At 38.0% G+C, this 18,749-nt stretch overlaps 2 protein-coding genes across 2 annotated transcripts; both read left to right on the top strand.

The window, feature by feature from the left end:
* The first annotated feature begins 1,697 nt into the window (after nucleotides 1-1,697).
* LOC125492666 (cytochrome P450 CYP82D47-like) lies at nucleotides 1,698-4,042 on the top strand. Its single transcript, XM_048635369.2, has 2 exons — nucleotides 1,698-3,111; nucleotides 3,287-4,042. Exons 1-2 carry the CDS (start codon nucleotides 2,206-2,208, stop codon nucleotides 3,905-3,907), a joined length of 1,527 nt encoding a protein of 508 aa, XP_048491326.1. The 5' UTR covers nucleotides 1,698-2,205; the 3' UTR covers nucleotides 3,908-4,042.
* Nucleotides 4,043-15,364: 11,322 nt separating this feature from the next.
* Nucleotides 15,365-17,207, top strand: LOC104900553 (zingipain-2). Its single transcript, XM_010687990.4, has 2 exons — nucleotides 15,365-15,916; nucleotides 16,357-17,207. The coding sequence occupies exons 1-2, from the start codon at nucleotides 15,442-15,444 to the stop codon at nucleotides 16,926-16,928; spliced, it is 1,047 nt and encodes a 348-aa protein (XP_010686292.1). The 5' UTR covers nucleotides 15,365-15,441; the 3' UTR covers nucleotides 16,929-17,207.
* Nucleotides 17,208-18,749: the final 1,542 nt, after the last annotated feature.

The following is an 18,749-nucleotide window of genomic DNA, read 5'->3' as shown; positions in this document are numbered from 1 at the left end:
ATACAAAAGTTCTAGATTCTCTCTCTCTCTACATTCTCTTTCTCTGAAATAATGAAGTAAGCTTCACAAAATAACAATTTTAGCTGCGAACCTTAATATGGGCACTGTCATTGTTACTCAACAACAAAGATGTCCTGAAGAAGACTCAAGCTGAACTAGACATCAAGGTAGGCAAAGAAAGGCAGGTGGGATAATCAGGCCTAAAAAATTTAGTTTACTTACGATATGTTCTTAAGGAGACTATAAGACTATACCCTCCTGGGCCACTTTCACTCCATCGAGAAGCCATTACAGACTGCACAGTGAATGATTACCACATCCCAACAGGCACTCAACTCTTTGTTAATCTTTACAAAATACATCGAGATCCTAAAGTGTGGGAAGACCTTTGCGGACCGTTTGGTAGTTGGTAATGGGAATGAATTTGTGTATGAATTTGTGAAAAATATCATTGTCCATTCACATGGTAATGCTAATTTATCCTAAAGTGTCCACTTTCCTTCTTGAATTTTCATTCCCATCCAATACCACCTTGTAAGGTGGTAATGAAAATGGCTTCCTCTTGGAGACAAAAACACAAGTTTAGGAGTGAGATTGCTTGCTCATGGAGAAAAAACGTCTCCCCATGAAGATTTTAAGGGTGATTCCCTAATAAAATTACGCTTAAAATTCATTCCCATTACCGCAATTTATTAACGTCTACCAAACGGGCCGTTGGAGTTTCATCTTGAAAGGTTTTCTTACAACTCACAAACAGTATGATGTTAGAGCCAGCAATTTGAATATATGCCTTTTGGAAATGGCAGGAGGATTTGTCCTGGTATATCTTCTGCCCTTCGGATCATGCAGTTTACACTAGCTAATTTACTCCATGGATTTGAGATCTCAATTCCATCTGATAAAACTGTCGACATGACTGAGGGTTTCAGAATAACAAGCCTCAAAACCACACCACTTGAGGTCATCCTCACACATCGCCTTCCCCACAAACTTTATAGTGACTATGAGAGTTGCTTTAAACAAGATTATGTTTCCTTGGTATCATTTTTTTTATTGGGGTAGTGGGAAGTGTAAAAACAGAAACTTGGGTAAAATCAATTTTTTTAAAATGGTAACAATTTTACTTCTTCCGTTTCTTTTTACTCGCTACACTTTTCATTATGGGAAGTTTCACATTACTTGCTACACTTCTTTTTTGGGCAATAAACTCTCTCTATCTCTCTCCTCCCACATGGGTCCCTTTTCTTTTTACTCTCTACCTCTCTCTTCTCCAAAAATTGCCTAGGAGTCCGTGAAATGAGAAGTGTAGCGAGTAAAAAGAAACGGAGGAATTATGAAGAATTAGTATGGTGCTCATAAGTGCTTTATTGATACTAGAAACTTTTTTTTTTTACCAAAAATTAGAATAAAAAAACTAATATGAACCCAGTGCACACTAATTAGTGTGCACCCGATCCATATCACGTGAGTTTATGATAGTGTATATTGATATGATATAGTGTATATTGATATGATATAGTGTATGTTAAAATGATATAGTGTATGTTACAGTGATATAGTGTATGTTAAAATGATATAGTACTGTATATTAAAATGATATAGTGTATGTTATAGTGATATAGTGTATGTTAAAGTGATATAGTGTATGTTAAAATGATATAGTGTATGTTAAAGTGATATAGTGTGTGTTAAAATGATATAGTGTATGTTACAATGATATAGTGTATGTTACAATGATATAGTGTATGTTAAAGTGATATAGTGTGTGTTAAAGTGATATAATGTATGTTAAAATAATATAGTGTATGTTAAAGTAATATAGTGTATGTTAAAAGTGATATAGTGTATGTTAAAGTGATATAGGGTGTGTTAAAGTGATATAGTGTATGTTATAATGATATAGTGTATGCTAAAATGATATAGTGTATGTTAAAGTAATATAACGGGTCATGTGCCTGGACTTGGTCCACAATATTTTTAGTGTGAACCAGATCCACGCAAGTCGAATTGAAATTAGAAAGTGTAACCAATAATAGTTCTAGCATCGTACCAAGATTCCTTCTAACAATGCTATAGATAATGTTTGGAGCCAATAATTGGATTATAAAAATCAGCAGCATCATCCACTCATAGAAGATAACTTCTCCAAAATTGAAAAATCTCATACATACCATCAATTCATCACCACAAAAAACTCTTATTCCAATGGAGTTTCACCTAACCATTGAAGCTGCAGGAGTCATTTGCTTTTTGCTATTTCTCTACTGCATACTAAAATGGAAAAAAAGCACTGATACTAAAGCAAAACCACCCCAACCATCTGGTTCATTGCCTTTTATTGGCCATCTACATCTCTTGGGAGGGCTTCCTCACAAAGCCTTGGGAGAATTAGCAGATAAGTATGGTCCAATCTTCATGATGAAGCTCGGCATTCACCGAGCCTTGTTTGTAAGCACAGCAGAGAGGGCAAAAGAGTGCTTAGGCGCCAATGAGAAAGTATTCTTAAATCGGCCACATACAATGTTTGCAGAGGTTCTGGGTTACAACTCTGTCATGTTCGGCCTGGCCCCTTATGGCCAGTACTGGCGTGAGATAAGGAAGATAACTGCTGTCGAGCTCCTATCCAATCATCAGATAGAAATGTCTAAAGATGTCAGGTTCACAGAGATGCGATCAGCCATAAAGAGAACATCAGGTGCAGGGTCTGAATTGATTGACATAAAACAATGGTTTAGTGACATAAGCTTGAACACTGCAGTAAGAACAGTTTTGGGGAAGTCATTAAAAGAGAATTACCAAGATGAGGAATACACTCGGTGCGTGAAGGCATTCAGGGCATTCTTCGTATTGGGAGGTGCATTTGTCACTGCTGATGCACTTCCGTTTTTGAGGTGGTTGGATATCGGAGGGTACGAGAAAAAGATGAAGAAGGTTGCAAAGGACATTGATCTTATAGCTCAAAGTTGGTTGGAGGAGCATAAAAGAAGAAGAAGCTCGAAAGAGACACAAGAAAAGCGGTATTTCATGGATGCGATGCTGGACATTATGGAGAACACACAGGAAAATCTTTTCGAATTTGAAGCAGATACAATCATTAAATCTACTTGCATGGTAAGCACTTTTACATGTTCTTCAATTCTTATTTCTATACTACTAACTGTTAAAAAGTATGAAAATCATAGTAACATACTATAAATCTATAATAGTGTGTGTTTGGGAAGATTTTGGTTTTTCAATCACTTGATGAAGTAATCGGAAAGATTTGATATATCCTTCCTCTTGATAGGCAATGATTTTAGGGGGAGCAGACACCACAGCAGCAACCTTAACATGGGCACTATCATTGCTACTCAACAACAAAGATGTCCTGAAGAAGACTCAAGCTGAACTAGACATACAGGTGGGCAAAGACAGGCAGGTGGAAGAATCAGACCTCAAAAATTTAGTTTACTTACAAGCTGTTCTCAAGGAGACTATGAGACTATACCCAGCTGCACCCCTTTCAGTTCCTCGAGAAGCCATTATAGACTGTACCGCGAATGGTTACCACATCCCAGCTGGCACTCGGCTTTTTGTTAATCTTTACAAAATACATAGAGATCCTAAAGTGTGGGAAGATCCTTTGGAGTTTCGTCCTGAAAGGTTTCTCACAACTCACAAAGAGTATGATGTTAGAGGCCAACAATTTGAATATATGCCTTTTGGAAGTGGCAGGAGGATTTGTCCTGGTATATCTTCTGCCCTTCGGGTCATGCAGTTTACACTAGCTAATTTACTCCATGGATTTGAAATCTCAATTCTATCTGAAGCTGTCGACATGACTGAGGGTTTCGGATTAACGAACCTCAAAGTCACACCACTTGAGGTCATCCTCACACATCGCCTTCCCCACAACCTTTATATATAAGTTATAACGACTGTGTTATGATTTTCAATTGATCTTTATTTGTAAAATACTAAGCACAAATAATCAGGAAAGTTCTTAATGCATTCTTCATTTCAGAACACTTATTATAAGTAATAAACTAACTGTTAAATCTCATACTAGCTACATCAATCAACACAAATGAAAACTGCAGATTGGAGAATAGTAAAGAGTAGTCTACAAACTGATAATTGAAGTTTTATATTATCTCCATCAGGTCAATTATGTAGCCTTATTTCAGCAAAATAGAGTGCACCAAAGTTATACATATGATCAATCATATGACTCACAAAAAACACATATAGAACAACTTGTCAAGTTTAAAAGCCAATGCGTCACATGGCATAGAAGAAGAGCGTTGTCCCCGCAAACGCTCCTCTAGGGCTATAATCTGGTAGGCGCGAGCGACCGTGGGCAAAGGGGTCTGCGCGAGAAGATGGGAACGAAGAGGCCCATAAAAATCATCGAGGCCAATCAAGAAACGATGCAGACGATCATCTGCACGCTGTTGTTCAAGGAACCTATTAGACTATATTATATTCTGTATTATTTTGTGTATCTCCTTGTCATTAGTTTCCTTATGTAGCTTATGTAGCTTAGTCAAGTTTCCTAGTTTGTAATACTATATATTGCTAATGATAATCCTAACCCTAATCAGGGGATTCACTATCCATTATGGTAATCAGAGCTAGGTTATTTTTTGCCTACCTCTTTCTTTCCTGAACCACCGGCTGCCACGTGCGCCGCCACCTCTACCCTAAAACACAGCCGCATCCCCACCATCAGCCTCGGTGATGGCCGGCGAAACTGAAACCAGTTCCGATCGTGTCTCCCACGACGGTCCCGGCGTTACTTCGTCCTTGAGTAATGCCCCCACAAACCCCTTCATCCGGTCTACACCGTGGGTAACATCCAGCACAAGGTGCGCGTTCTCGACGGCACAAAGGTTACCTACTCCTCATGGGTCAAACTTTTCCAACTCCATCTTCGTGGCTATAAGGTGCTTCATCATGTTGATGGCACGCCACCCCCGGCCTCCACGGACGCCGATTTCTCCACGTGGCAGGAAATTGACTCCCATGTCTTACAGTGGATTTACCAATCCATATCCGACGACCTTTGTCTGCGCATCCTAGAACCGGACACCACGACCTACGCGGCTTGGCTTGCGTTGAAGAATTTATTTCTCAATAACAAAGGGTCTCGTACGGCAACCCTTGAACATGAATTCAACACTCTTAAACTTGAATCCATGCCCAATCTTGATGCCTATTGTCACCGCCTCAAGGAACTTGCCGATCAACTTTCTGATGTTGATTGCCCCGTCACGGCCAACCGCCTTGTCCTTCAACTTGTTCGGGGTTTACCCCCGGAATTTGACACGGTCGCTTCTTTCATCAATCAACAAGTACCATCGTTTGAAACGGCGCGAAGTATGCTTCAATTGGAGCAACAAAGAAAAAATGTGCGTGAAAATTTTACTCCGGCACCGGCGGCCCTGGTGGCGCCACCGTCCCCACCACCTGAAACTGCGCCGTGGCCTGACCCCCCACCGCGCCCTCCGTCACGTGATGGTCGCCCAGCCCGCCGCACCACCCACAACAACCGTGGGCAGCAACGCCAGCCCGCTGCCCGACCTGCTGCTACCGCCCAGCCGCGGCCTCCTGTGCCACCCTACCCACCTGCCTACTACCCGCCTTGGCAGCCTCCTGCCCCCTACTGGTCTGTACCACCCTGCCCGTACCCCACACACTTCGAGTGGGCTCCTCCATGACAGCCTCAACCTCGCGCGCCTCAGTGGCGTGGTTCATCGGCCCGGCCTCCACAACCCCGCAGCTATGGGCAAGCTCACCTCACTGACTATGATGCACTTGAGCCCACAGATATTGGTGCCGCTTTTCAGACCATGTCCCTGCACCAACCTGATGATTCTTGGTACATGGATACTGGTGCATCTTCTCACTTGACTGCGGATTCAAGTACTATTGTCCCTTCTTCTAATTTGAGCACTATTCGTTCTATTTATGTTGGCAATGGTAACTCTATTCCAGTTATTAGTTCCGGTACATCCCATATACATACAAACACCCGTTCCCTCACCCTTAACAATGTCCTTTATACGCCTCACATCATTAAAAACCTCATTTCTGTGCGTCAGTTTACTAAAGATAACAATGTGTCTGTTGAATTTGACCCTAATGGTTTTTCTGTGAAGGACCTTCCGAGTGGGACTATCATTATGAGGACCAACAGTAGAGGGGACCTATATCCTGTTTCATCCACTTCATCAGCTCATCCATCTCATTCCGCGCACATCGCTCATTCTTCTCATGATTTGTGGCATGAACGTCTTGGTCACCCAGGGCCTAATGTTATGGATTTTCTTAGAGTTAATTTATGCATCAAATGTAATAAAGGACGTGGTTCCTATCTTTGCAACTCTTGTCAAATTAGTAAACATAAACGACTTCCCTTTTATGATTCTACTTCTACCACTATTGCACCTTTTGACATTATTCACAGTGATTTATGGACATCTCCTCTCTTAAGCAAAAGTGGTTATAAGTATTATCTTGTGCTTATTGATGATTTCACGCATTATGTATGGGTCTATCCTCTCAAATATAAATCTGAAGTGTTTACTAAAATTTTGCAATTCCACACTTATGTTCGGACTCAATTCAATCTAATTGTCAAATCCTTCCAATGTGACTTGGGTCGCCAATTTGATAACACTCCGTTTCACCAGTTTGCTCAAAATAATGGTCTCTCTTTTCGCTTCTCTTGTCCCCAAACCTCATCTCAAAATGGTAAAGCTGAAAGAATGATACGTCGCTTAAATGAAATCGTGCTTTCACTTCTTTATCATGCTTCACTTCCATCTTCCTTTTGGATTGGAGCACTCCACACAGCTGTTTACCTCCACAATATACTTCCCATCAAATCTCTTCGCTTCCGCTCCCCCACCTCCATTCTTTATCACAAACACCCCACCTATGACCACCTCCGTGTCTTTGGTTGTCTCTGTTACCCTAATCTCTCTTCCAAACGCCCTCACAAACTTGCCCCACGTTCCACTCGATGTGTTTTCTTGGGCTACCCATCCAACTTTAGAGGGTATAGATGTCTTGACTTATCCACATGTAAGGTCATCTTGTCTCGCCATGTCACCTTTGATGAGACTATCTTTCCCTATCATACTCTCATTTCTCCATCTCCCTCTCTCTCCTCCTATTCCTTCTTAGATCCCGACTTCTCTTCTCAATTCCCTCTCACTCACTCTCACACCTCTTACCCCTCTACTGTTGGGACCTCCGCCCCCTCATCCTCTCCCCACTCATCCTCCCCCCTCTCCTACCCCGCATCCCTCTCCTGCCCCGAGCCCCTCACCTGTCCCGAGCCCTCCTTCGGCCTTCACCCCAACTCCCCCACACTCCCCCCTACCTCTAACCCTCCTCCGCCCACAAACAACCCCACACCCTCCATCTCCCCTCCTCCCCGCCAGCCTTCCCCACACCCGAACCCTCCACCCATCTCCCCACCTCCACGCCAACCTTCACCTCACCCGAACCCACCCCCTCCCCCACCTAAACCTACCCTACCCCCTCGTACTATGACCACCCGCTCCCAACATGGCATCTTTACCCCCCGCCGCATTCTTGACCTCCACATTACATCCAAACCACCCCTCTCTCCCCTACCCAAATCCCACCTCTTTGCCCTCCGGGACTCTAACTGGAATAAGGCCATGCAGGATGAATATCGTGCTCTCATTGATAATCATACTTGGGACTTAGTTCCGCGGCCTCTTGGTGCTCATATTATTCGGAGTTTGTGGTTATTTCGTCATAAATTTCACTCTGATGGTTCTTTGGCTCGTTATAAGGCCAGGTTGGTTGGTAATGGTAAAAATCAGCAGGTTGGTCTTGATTGTGATGAGACTTTCAGTCCGGTTGTCAAACCGGCTACTATCCGTACTGTTCTTGGGCTTGCAGTTTCACGTTCTTGGCCCATCCATCAGTTGGATGTCAAGAATGCTTTTCTTCATGACGACTTGCAGGAAACTGCTTATATGCATCAGCCTCCTGGATTTGTTGACCCTTCACTGCCTCATCATCATGTGTGCAAGCTGCGCAAATCCCTCTATGGCCTCAAGCAGGCACCTCGTGCCTGGTATCAGCGGTTTGCCACATTTGTTTTATCTCAGGGTTTCAGAAGTAGTGTGAGTGATACATCTCTCTTCATATATCGGCAGGGCACTGACATGGCATATCTGTTACTCTATGTTGATGATATCATATTGACTGCCTCCAGCACTGCTCTTCTCACTCGCATCATTGGTACTTTGTCTCATGAGTTTGCTATGACTGATCTTGGTTCTCTTCATCATTTTCTTGGTATTACTGCTTCTCGCACTTCTACAGGTCTATTTTTGAGCCAGGAACAGTATGCCAAAGACATATTAGCTCGAGCCTCTATGACTGGTTGTAACTCTGTCACTACTCCAGTTGATACCACCTCGAAGCTCAGCGCCACTGATGGTCCTCCTGTTAAGGACCCCACTTTGTACCGCAGCCTTGCCTGTGCTTCACAGTATCTCACCTTCACCCGCCCAGATATTGCCTATGCTGTTCAGCAGATTTGTCTCTTCATGCATGCACCTCTTGAGCCTCACTTCCACTTTCTCAAGCGAGTGCTGCGCTATCTCAAAGGTACTCTTCATCATGGGCTCCGTCTCTCAGTCTCCACATCCCACTCCTTGACTGCTTACTCTGATGCTGATTGGGCTGGGTGTCCTGATTCTCGTCGCTCCACTTCGGATACTGTTCTTTCTTGGTGAAACCTGGTCTCCTGGTCTTCCAAGAACAACTACTGTTTCTCTCGTCTATGTGAGGCCGAGTATAGGGGTGTTGCTAATGCTGTTGCCGAGACCAGTTGGATTCGTAACTTGTTACTTGAACTTCATCTTCCTATTCGATGTGCTACTATGGTCTTCTGTGACAACATCTCTGCTGTTTACCTTTCTGGTAACCCCGTGCAACATCAGCGAACTAAACATGTTGAACTTGACATTCATTTTGTTCGCGAAAAAGTTCGGGTTGGTCACATTCGTGTCTTGCATGTTCCTTCTGAGCATCAGTATGCCGATATCTTCACCAAAGGCTTGCCTCGACACCTGTTCACTCGCTTTCGTTCCAGCCTGAGCGTTTGTCCTCCTCCCGCTTCGACTGCGGGGGTGTATTAGACTGTATTATATTCTGTATTATTTTGTGTATCTCCTTGTCATTAGTTTCCTTATGTAGCTTATGTAGCTTAGTCAAGTTTCCTAGTTTGTAATACTATATATTGCTAATGATAATCCTAACCCTAATCAGGGGATTCACTATCCATTAGAACCGAACCACCTCACAGGACGCGCCCCCTCTAGAGCAATGTGGCGCCACTTCCTGTGAGGACAACTCATCCCACAAGCGAGTCAAGCGGCCAAAATAGTCGGCCAAAGATTCTGTCTTTTGCTGCTTACAATCACTAATCTGCAATTTTAGGTGACAGATCCGGGTGCCATCCGAAACGCAATAACGTTCCTGCAGATGAGCCCATAATTCATGTGCCGTTTCATAGAACGAAACTCAGTTACGAATCGATGGAGAAATCGTGTTGAGGAGCCACGACACAAGCATAGAGTGAACAGTGCTCCAGTCAGCCAATTTTTCGGGGGTCGTAAGCTTGGGAATTCTTCCTTGCAAGAAGCCTAATTTACGTTTAGCATTCAGAGACATGGGAATTGCATGTGCCCATTCATCAAAGTTATCATCTTTCAACTGAATCGGAGTGATTAAGTTGCCTGGATTATCGTTGGATCCAAGAAAATAGGCGGGATCGGGTTTTGGAATATTTGTTTCGGTGGATTCGGTCATTGTGATCGAAAAATTTGTCGAAGATCACGTCTTGTTCGTCGGTTTTTGGTGTGTTTCGGTTTTTTTTTTTTTTTTTTAGTTTAGGGTGTAGGTTTTTTTTTTCTTCTTCGATCTTACGAGTATGGTTCGTGGGAGAGAATATTTCTCAGGTTAGGCTCTTGATACCATGTTAAGTTTAGATTAATGTTATGTGTGATTATCTCATTCATCAATCAAGTATATATATACATCCTGCATCTAGGAGCCCATTAGGGATAACATGCTATCCCTCAAGTCTATCTTAAATATCTAAAAATAATTCATAACAATTACCCAATAGTTATTCACACTAATGTCAAAACATAGCTTTGTGAAATATTGTAATCACTAATAAGTTCAAGAACCATACAACTAACTTTCAAGAAAACAAAAATGTGCAAGAATTCACATTACCAGAAATATAATAGTTCAATACATTGTATCTTTCAAGAAAACAAAAAAAAAACAAAATCGGATTTGGAGGTTCAAGATCAGGGCCATTGTTTTTATGATCACCTTGTTCATTGCTGTCTTCCTCGTCGTCTTCTAATTCGTCACCGTGGTGATTGTTGTATTATTTCCTCTCCTAAAGATTTCTTTGACAAATCTTGTATACAATTCCTCGATCGCTTTTTTAACAAACTTAAAAAAATTTGGGCTCTCACGTCGTGCCGCCATAATGAGTACTTTTATTTTTTCTTGTGTGTTGCAATGATAAATGACTCTAGCTTATATATAGATTTATAAGATACTCCATCCCTTTCATTTTAATCTACACACTTACACTTCTCATGCATGTCAATGTAAAACTTTGGGGACATATATCTTTAGTTTTGTATTTGTAAAAATTATAAAAAGTACATATTAATAAAATACATAGTAAGACGAATCTAACAAGATCTCACATGACTATGTTTTTATTCACGTATAAATCACAAACGAGGGTCAAAGTGCAATTTGTGAATAGTGTAAAATGTCAAAGTGTGTAGATTAATATGAAACGGAGGGAGTAACAACTAATTGAAAATTGACTAGCTCATGTATCAACAACAATTTTTGGTGGGGTTTAGGGAGGAAGACGAAGTAGAGGAGGGAGAAAAAAGTACCATATAAATATGGATGATATTCGGTAAATACGAGTGGTAAATAACATGGTCAATTTATCTTGTAAGAGACAATCTACTTTTAAATTAAAATTAAGCAATGATGAACCCAATATTAAAAAGAGAATTAGCCCAATAATGACTTGGTTAGTTTCTTTCGGTGACTAGTTTAATCCATTTACTGACTAGGTCTACTTTTATATTAAAATTAGGCCATCTCTTTTAATAATTTTTGATAACATGGCATATATTTTTTCCCTGTTACATGAGGAGAGCAAGAGCAACAATAATGGCTAAATCTATGTTTGACTAGGTGGGTCTCATAGCTTTCCTTAGTTAAATCTATTTTTGAGCCAATATCCTTCCATTTGTTTAGGCGTGTAGCTCCATAATTTGTTGTTTGGGTGGGTCTCATGCATCGAAAAATCAGCTCGATACACGCGTACATAAGCTATTGTTTTACACTTTTAATTTGTTTGGGAGAGCAAATTGCCTTTCTTATTGCCAATAGCTAACATTAAGCAAAATTATTGGAAAAGGGAAAAACTTGCGTCAAAAGTTGCTCTTAAACGACTATTCTATGAGGAAAAAATCGTAACAAATTGATGAGAACAAATTTTTCCTTATAAAAGAGGAAAAATATTCCTACAAAAGAAGGTAGTTTGCATTCCGACCACGTTGGATTCTTAAAAGATGTGCTTGATGGATTGTATGATGAGATTACAAAGGAGACGAATGTCATCAATCAAGGGTTCGGTGTATCATGGGCATAAAACCAATTTTATGAAGATGATGAGTTTCTTAAAAATGATTTAAACTATTCTCAACTTTTATCAAAAATGAATAAGAAGATGATTATTATCCCTATCCTTTAATCTGTTTCGTGCATACTTGCCATATTTTTTTTCGAGATTCTACCATTTTAATTAAGTATTTTAACCTACTAAAAATCACCACTTCAACTTGCTCTTAGGTGAACTTTTTGTCGAATGGAACCCATTGAGGAAATTTTTTCCTTTCTGCTATCAACACTTTCTCTCCGGCCTAGTTTTCTATATAATCGAAAATTGTATTCTTCCTCTAACTATATATCCATAAGACATAGTATTAAGAGCATTTAGGATGCATTTTGTTTACTTGGATTTTCCACAACTTATCTGAAGTTACGTGACGCTTTCACTAAGAGTGTTAACTCTATATAGTTCACATATAATAATAAAATTGAAAATGAAGTTAATTTATCTAAACTTATTGGAATTTCTTGAATTTGTACTAATGTATTAATAGGCGTTCCTAAACAAGGAATGATGTCATATGACACTTTTTCTTAGAGTGTTTAACTCCCTGTAAGACTCAATCCCGTGATCACAAGCATATGTACTAAAGTCTTTACCATTAGACCAAGTGATAATTGATGTTATCATTTTAATGTGAAATATTAGTAAGTGACAGATATAATTATCCAAGGAATAGCCCATACCTAAAATCTAGTCTATACTAATCATGTATTAAAAACGTTCTTAAGCAAGAATCGGTGGCACGTGGTGCCTTCGCTTAGAGTGTTTTATGCCATGTAATCCACATACACTAAAAATTATTGTATTGATTTAAATGGGTTGAAAAAAAGCAAAAAAAAAATTCCAAACTTACCTATTTATTATTAGATAGGTTGAAATACTCGGCCCTAATCTAACCTATCGTTACACGAGTTATTTTTGTAACTCGCTTAAATTGTTAAATCATTTTGTGAAAAACTAAATTTCCAAAAGAAGTATGCGTGTTTAAACCTAGTAACTTTGAGCCTCTCCTGATTGCTTGACCTAATTCTGAAACTAGATTAGTGTAATTTCAACCCGACCCGGAATTGACCCAATCTGAACCGAAGTAAACTGATTAGGAATTTAATACTATTTGAATATATTTTTGACAGCCAATCAAGCAAAGAAGAAGAGAGTCGGTTTTCCGATCCATCCCTTTCCTAGCAGTAGTTGCTAGTATATGAGCTTGAGAGACTTCATCTCTTACAGTTGAGGAGCTATGAAGCTTGCTGTACTTCAAAAACAGATGTATATTACCAAATCAGGCTTCTTTGAGTTAAGCCATTTCAAGCACTCATGTTCATCTATCAAAGCTTGTTTGTCTCTTTGAGATTTATTCTCTATGCTTCTGTTGCTTAATGAAATAGGGCTTGTATTCGATTTCTTCCTTTCCCAATTCTTTCTTATAGAACTCTGCATAATTTGGTTCTAACTCATAAAAGCTGTTAACAAGCATGCCATAACTCGTGATCTGTGAGTCCTTTAAAGTAATCATCCTCCAGATTACTCCATATCTCTCTAGTTTTAGTTTAAACCCTAGTTTTTATTTTTCTTCATTAATTCATTAATTCTGTTATGCTATGTTTGGATAGCAAGATTTCATTTCAAATCCTGGATTTGGATGAAAACTATTGTTTGGATATCATAGGATTTGAAATTATGGAATTTGTCCAAATTCTTATCAAAAGCCTATATTAGTAGAATTTAAAATTCAAGCTATGAAATTCTCTCCTTATACATATCCCAACTCCATAAGTAAACCCACACTTTCTAATATTTATTTCTCTCTCCTTTACTAAACCCACACTTTTTCTCTCTCCTCCAGTAAACCTCTATTTCTCTATCCTCTATCAAGCCCTATTTACAAAACAGTGATTAGGAATTGAAATACAAACTTTAAATTCCAGATTTCAATTCCATTATTTGAAATGAAATACAAGTTTCCAAAACACTACCTTAGTTTCTTTCATTGATTTCTTTAATTATGTTTACTTTTAAAGTTTTAGAAGTCATCTTTTATTTCATGATAGAGTAGTTTTATTTCCAGGGTTTTGGGAATCCATGTTTATATGCTATGATTTGATTGATATTTATTCATGGTTTGATTAGTTATTGACTTCTCTAATTGATTAGTATTTTTATTGTTAATCTTGCAATCTGATCAATTATCTGATTAAATATTGCTAATATCGAGTCATAGATCGAGAGATAGTACTCTTTAGAGGCTTACCTATAATTAGCAAATCTGATTATATTGAGCGACCGTACTAGCAAATGTTGATTTGAGAGCGTTAAGGCATGACCGTAGTGCTCAAGATATCTGATTAATGAACTATTGATGATATTTTGATAGATTATAGTTATAAACATGGTGAACCATTACCCTAAATCCTTGAAGTAAACTATTAATTTTTTTTCTGAGTTATAAACTAATCTCGTAAATTATAAATTATAAATTTATTTTTAAATAATTAATATATTTTGTATGACATAGACTAATTTCTTAAATTATAAAGTATAATTTCCAAATTTATAATTTCTAACGTAATAAAATATAAATATCATTTTAAAATACCAAATATATCAATTTCAGAATTTATAAATTGCAATTTGGAACATAATCCATAACTAATTTTGAAAAGTGTTGCTTTAAATACATATGCGCATATTTGGAATATAGAAATAGTATTTGGATCCGGGCGTTGTCCCGAGTTGGTATTGTTTTTCGAATTTGATATGCATTTTTTTTCATTCCCATTAAAATATATTAAGGAAAACTCAACACTTAAAAGGTACAAATATAATAATTTGGACATTTAAACCATGATTAAAACGTGGTTGAGATGGTAATCATGTCATCTACAATATCAATAGGTCACAGTTTCAAATCTTGTTAAAAGTTAATTTTATTTTTGTTAATTGACATGACTTATGTACACATCGAACGATTATAGTAAATTAAAGTAACAGATGTGTCATGTGACGTGTATACATCGACACACACGCCTTTTAATATATTTGTATAGATATATGAGTATATCCATATTAATTAGCCATAAACGTCATCCATTCACGTGAACAAATTCGTAGCTCACATTCATTTTTTAATGTAGCCTTTTTTAAAAGAAGGCTACCATAAAAATATCCACATAATGAGAAATTAAGAAGAAGAAAAAGAAGGAAGTAATTTATCGTGATTGGCTGCGAGATGGAAGCCTAATGACCTGCCTAATGTATTATGTACATAACCTTGCAACTTACGTTCATAGTTTTTTTCTTAATTTTTGGAGCGTAACTTACGTCCAGAGATGATAGTGCACTTAAGCTTTACTTTCTAAAGCTTGAACATCCGATAAATTTAGGGAGTAATTAATCACTACTCAGTCCTCGTTTACTTCTCGGCCGAATTTTTCCCAAAAACAAACACTTTGACTTGGAAATACTTACTAGTCACTGACCCATGGTATTTCTATGGATGTTCTGCAATTGAATAACAACGCATGTATTGGTTAAGAAAAAGAAAAACCAGTAATATAGTAATATAGTAATATACCATAACATAGGTTGCCTATATAAGTAAGACACTTTCATAACATTCTACTCATCAAACTTGAAGCTTAAGAGTTAAGAGCATAAAATTAACTCTTACGCTTGTTAAAATGGCTGCTTTCACAAACCAAAACTTCCAACTCTTATGCTTTGCCTTAGTCCTCCTCTTGGGTCTTTGGGCCACCCAGTCCTTGGCTCGTACTCTCGACGATCACAAGTCCTTGTCGATTCGCGAAAGGCACGAGCTCTGGATGGCTCGACATGGCCGTGTATACAGAGATCAGATAGAGAAGGAGAAGCGTCTCAACATTTTTACTAAAAATGTTGAGCGTATAGAGAATTTTAATAGTAATGCATCATCAGATAAATTGTTCACATTAGGTGCTAATGCATTCAGTGATCTAACCATTGAGGAGTTTGTAGCCACTCATACTGGCTATAAGAGACAATTTCATTCCGAATCCATGTCTGGTTCCTCCATAACTAAAGGGTTAAGGTTTGATCAAAATCTCACTGACATGCCACCCTCATTGGATTGGAGAGAAAAGGGTGCAGTCACTCCCATAAAGGACCAAGGACAATGTGGTAAGATAAAATCAAATATAGCTGCATCATTAATAACATCTATTCTTCTACTAGAAGTTTAGAAATGCTTCCATCCTTTATAATAATTTTGAAATATACCTTAGCTTATCTTTCACTAGCTTGCATGTTTCAAAACTCTATGTCATTCTTAGTATTTAGCTATGTAAATTACTATGCGAATTTGATTGTAAAGGAATATAAGTTAGTTATTCTATGCCTTTTTATAAGTTAATAAGGATTAGTTGCCTTAGGACGAGTGCGCCAGTGCGCGCAAACAAGAGTTTTTTATTTGTTAGTACAAAATATAACATAGGGTCCAGGGATATATATGCGATATAAATTTCCTTCTTTATGTGCAAAAGGGACATTACTAGTACTACCACTATATAGAAAAAACTTTCACATGATGATTGATGCCTTTTATATTCAACAAATTTCAGGGTGTTGCTGGGCATTCTCAACGGTGGCAGCAGTAGAAGGACTAAATCAAATCAATACAGGACAATTAATCTCACTTTCAGAGCAGGAACTCGTCGATTGCGTACAAAATAGCAATGGTTGTAATGGAGGCGCGATGACAAATGCTTTCGAGTTCATCAAACAAAACCAAGGCATATTGAGGGAAGACGAGTACCAATACCAAGCTATGCAGGGTCAGTGCCGCGCAACATATACTAGCGGCAACGCAGTGACAATTGAAGGGTACCAAAGGATTCCTCCAAACGACGAGGCAACTCTAATGCAAGCGGTTTCGAAGCAGCCTATCTCCATTGGCATAGACGCTAGTGGTTTCGAGTTCAAGAACTACAATGGAGGGCTGTTCAATGGAGAGTGTGGCCAAGACTTGAGTCATGCTGTTACAATTGTTGGGTATGGCACAGATACTGATGGATATAATTATTGGTTGTTGAAGAATTCATGGGGAGAAACTTGGGGAGAAAATGGATATATGAAGATTATCAGAGATCAGAATCAATGTGGCATCACCTTGGATGCTTCTTATCCTATATGATTTTACATACATGGAATGATGGAAGAAGCCACTAAATTATGTATAGCCAAAAGCCACATGCATCATGCATGCTGCTTGGGCTAATTTTGGAGTATGTTTTGTGTTGGCTTGAGGCTTAAGCATATCGTTTAGTATAAGTTGTACTTATTAGGTAATTTCTTTAGCATCACAAGTATGCTATATATAGGGCAATACTCTTTTCTAAGACCACTACATTAAGCATTAATTATTTATGAAATGTTATAGTTATACTTTATAATTGATCTTATTATTATTGAATACACATATTAGTCCTTTTGTATGTAAGATGATTGTAATTTCCATTTTCGAGTAACAACTTGTTTTTCACACTTGTGTTATAAAGCATGGATTTTGTCAAATGTTGCATTGTAACCTACGAAATAAATATCAATCATCATTTAGAGTAACACTAATCGAGCATATATTTGAGGGAATTAAGCATTTTATTGAGGCAGTGCCATAAGGAGTTCTCATAAGCATCAATATTCCTAGTTAGTTTATTGTTCGTTTCTCTTAAAGTTAATTTTAAGAATTTGTAATAGATTTGATTGGGATTTTGAGACAAATCCTATACTTGAGTGAGTTTTGAGTGAAGGTAGAGAGAGGACCTTGAGTGAAGTCATTTTAATGTGAAATATTAATAAGTGAAAGATATTGATGTTATCATTTTAATGTGAAATATTAATAAGTGAAAGATATAATTATCTGGGGAATAGCCCATACCTAATATTTAGTCTATACTAATGTATTAAAAAACGTTCCTAAGCAAGAATCGGTGGCACATGGTGCCTTTGCTTAGAGTGTTTTATTCCATGTAATCCATATACACTAAAAATTAATGCATTAGGTATGATTTGACCCTGTGATCACAAAAATATATATATATTAATATCTTAACCGGCCACTAAACCAAGTGATACTTTATGTTATTATTTCAAAGTAAAATATTGATGAATGAAAGATATAATTACACGGGGAGTAGCCCAAATCTAAAAACTACTTTCATTTTAGAGTTTTTTGTCAGAAACAACCATTCATAGTCACTTTTTTGCGAAAAACAACCTTTTAAAGTTTTTTTTGCAACTTACAACTTTAAACTAAATTTTTTTTTTGCGAAATGAAACCTTTTCTGAAATTCCATCATTAACTATTAATTATAGTCTGTTGACAGTCAATTGGTTGTATTTTTTCTTAAATTTTCGTTCCCTCCTTTTCCCTCCTCCCTAAAATCAATCCAAAAATCCTTTTGTCTTCTATCTCCACTGCCCCCCCCCCTCTCATCTCCCCAAATCCCAAAAACATCCATTTTTAGTAATTGACTGCTGAACTTAAACAAAAAAAATTAGGAGAGATAAAATCAAATGAGCTTGAAAGTTAGAGGCCATGGAGTAGAACATGGACCTTTGAATCACTTATTCACTTCCCTCTTTGTCCCATCTTCCATAAGAAAGAGAAAGAATTTTGAGAATTGGAGGGAAATGGAGGAAAAGGAAGAGAAATGGAGGGAAATAAATTTTAAGAAAGCTGGACATAAATCAACTCACGGTTAAAGACAGAAACTTAACTGTCAATAATGGAAAAATAGAAAAGATTCCATCTTGTAAAAAAAAATTTCGTTTAATGTTGTAAGTTAAAAAAAAAATTAAAAATTATTTTTCACAAAAAAATAACTATATAATAGATTGTTTTTTTTTTAGGGGACTATAATAGATTGTTTGTGACAAAAAAAAAATGTCTTCATTTTACAAATTGGAATTTTTTTTACTTAGAACATGTGTAAATCGGTAAATCCGATCCGTG

The sequence above is a fragment of the Beta vulgaris genome, chromosome 8, assembly GCF_026745355.1.
Source record: "Beta vulgaris subsp. vulgaris cultivar EL10 chromosome 8, EL10.2, whole genome shotgun sequence".
Taxonomy (NCBI): Eukaryota; Viridiplantae; Streptophyta; class Magnoliopsida; order Caryophyllales; family Amaranthaceae; genus Beta; species Beta vulgaris.
This window is presented reverse-complemented; position numbering and strand designations above follow the sequence as displayed.

Bases quoted from the DNA above. Each gene is read 5' to 3' on its own strand.
- LOC125492666 (XM_048635369.2), top strand. From the start codon at position 2,206: ATGGAGTTTCACCTAACCATTGAAGCTGCAGGAGTCATTTGCTTTTTG. The intron at 3,112-3,286 runs GTAAGCACTTTT...TCCTCTTGATAG, and splicing joins TCATTAAATCTACTTGCATG to GCAATGATTTTAGGGGGAGC.
- LOC104900553 (XM_010687990.4), top strand. From the start codon at position 15,442: ATGGCTGCTTTCACAAACCAAAACTTCCAACTCTTATGCTTTGCCTTA. The intron at 15,917-16,356 runs GTAAGATAAAAT...AACAAATTTCAG, and splicing joins AAAGGACCAAGGACAATGTG to GGTGTTGCTGGGCATTCTCA.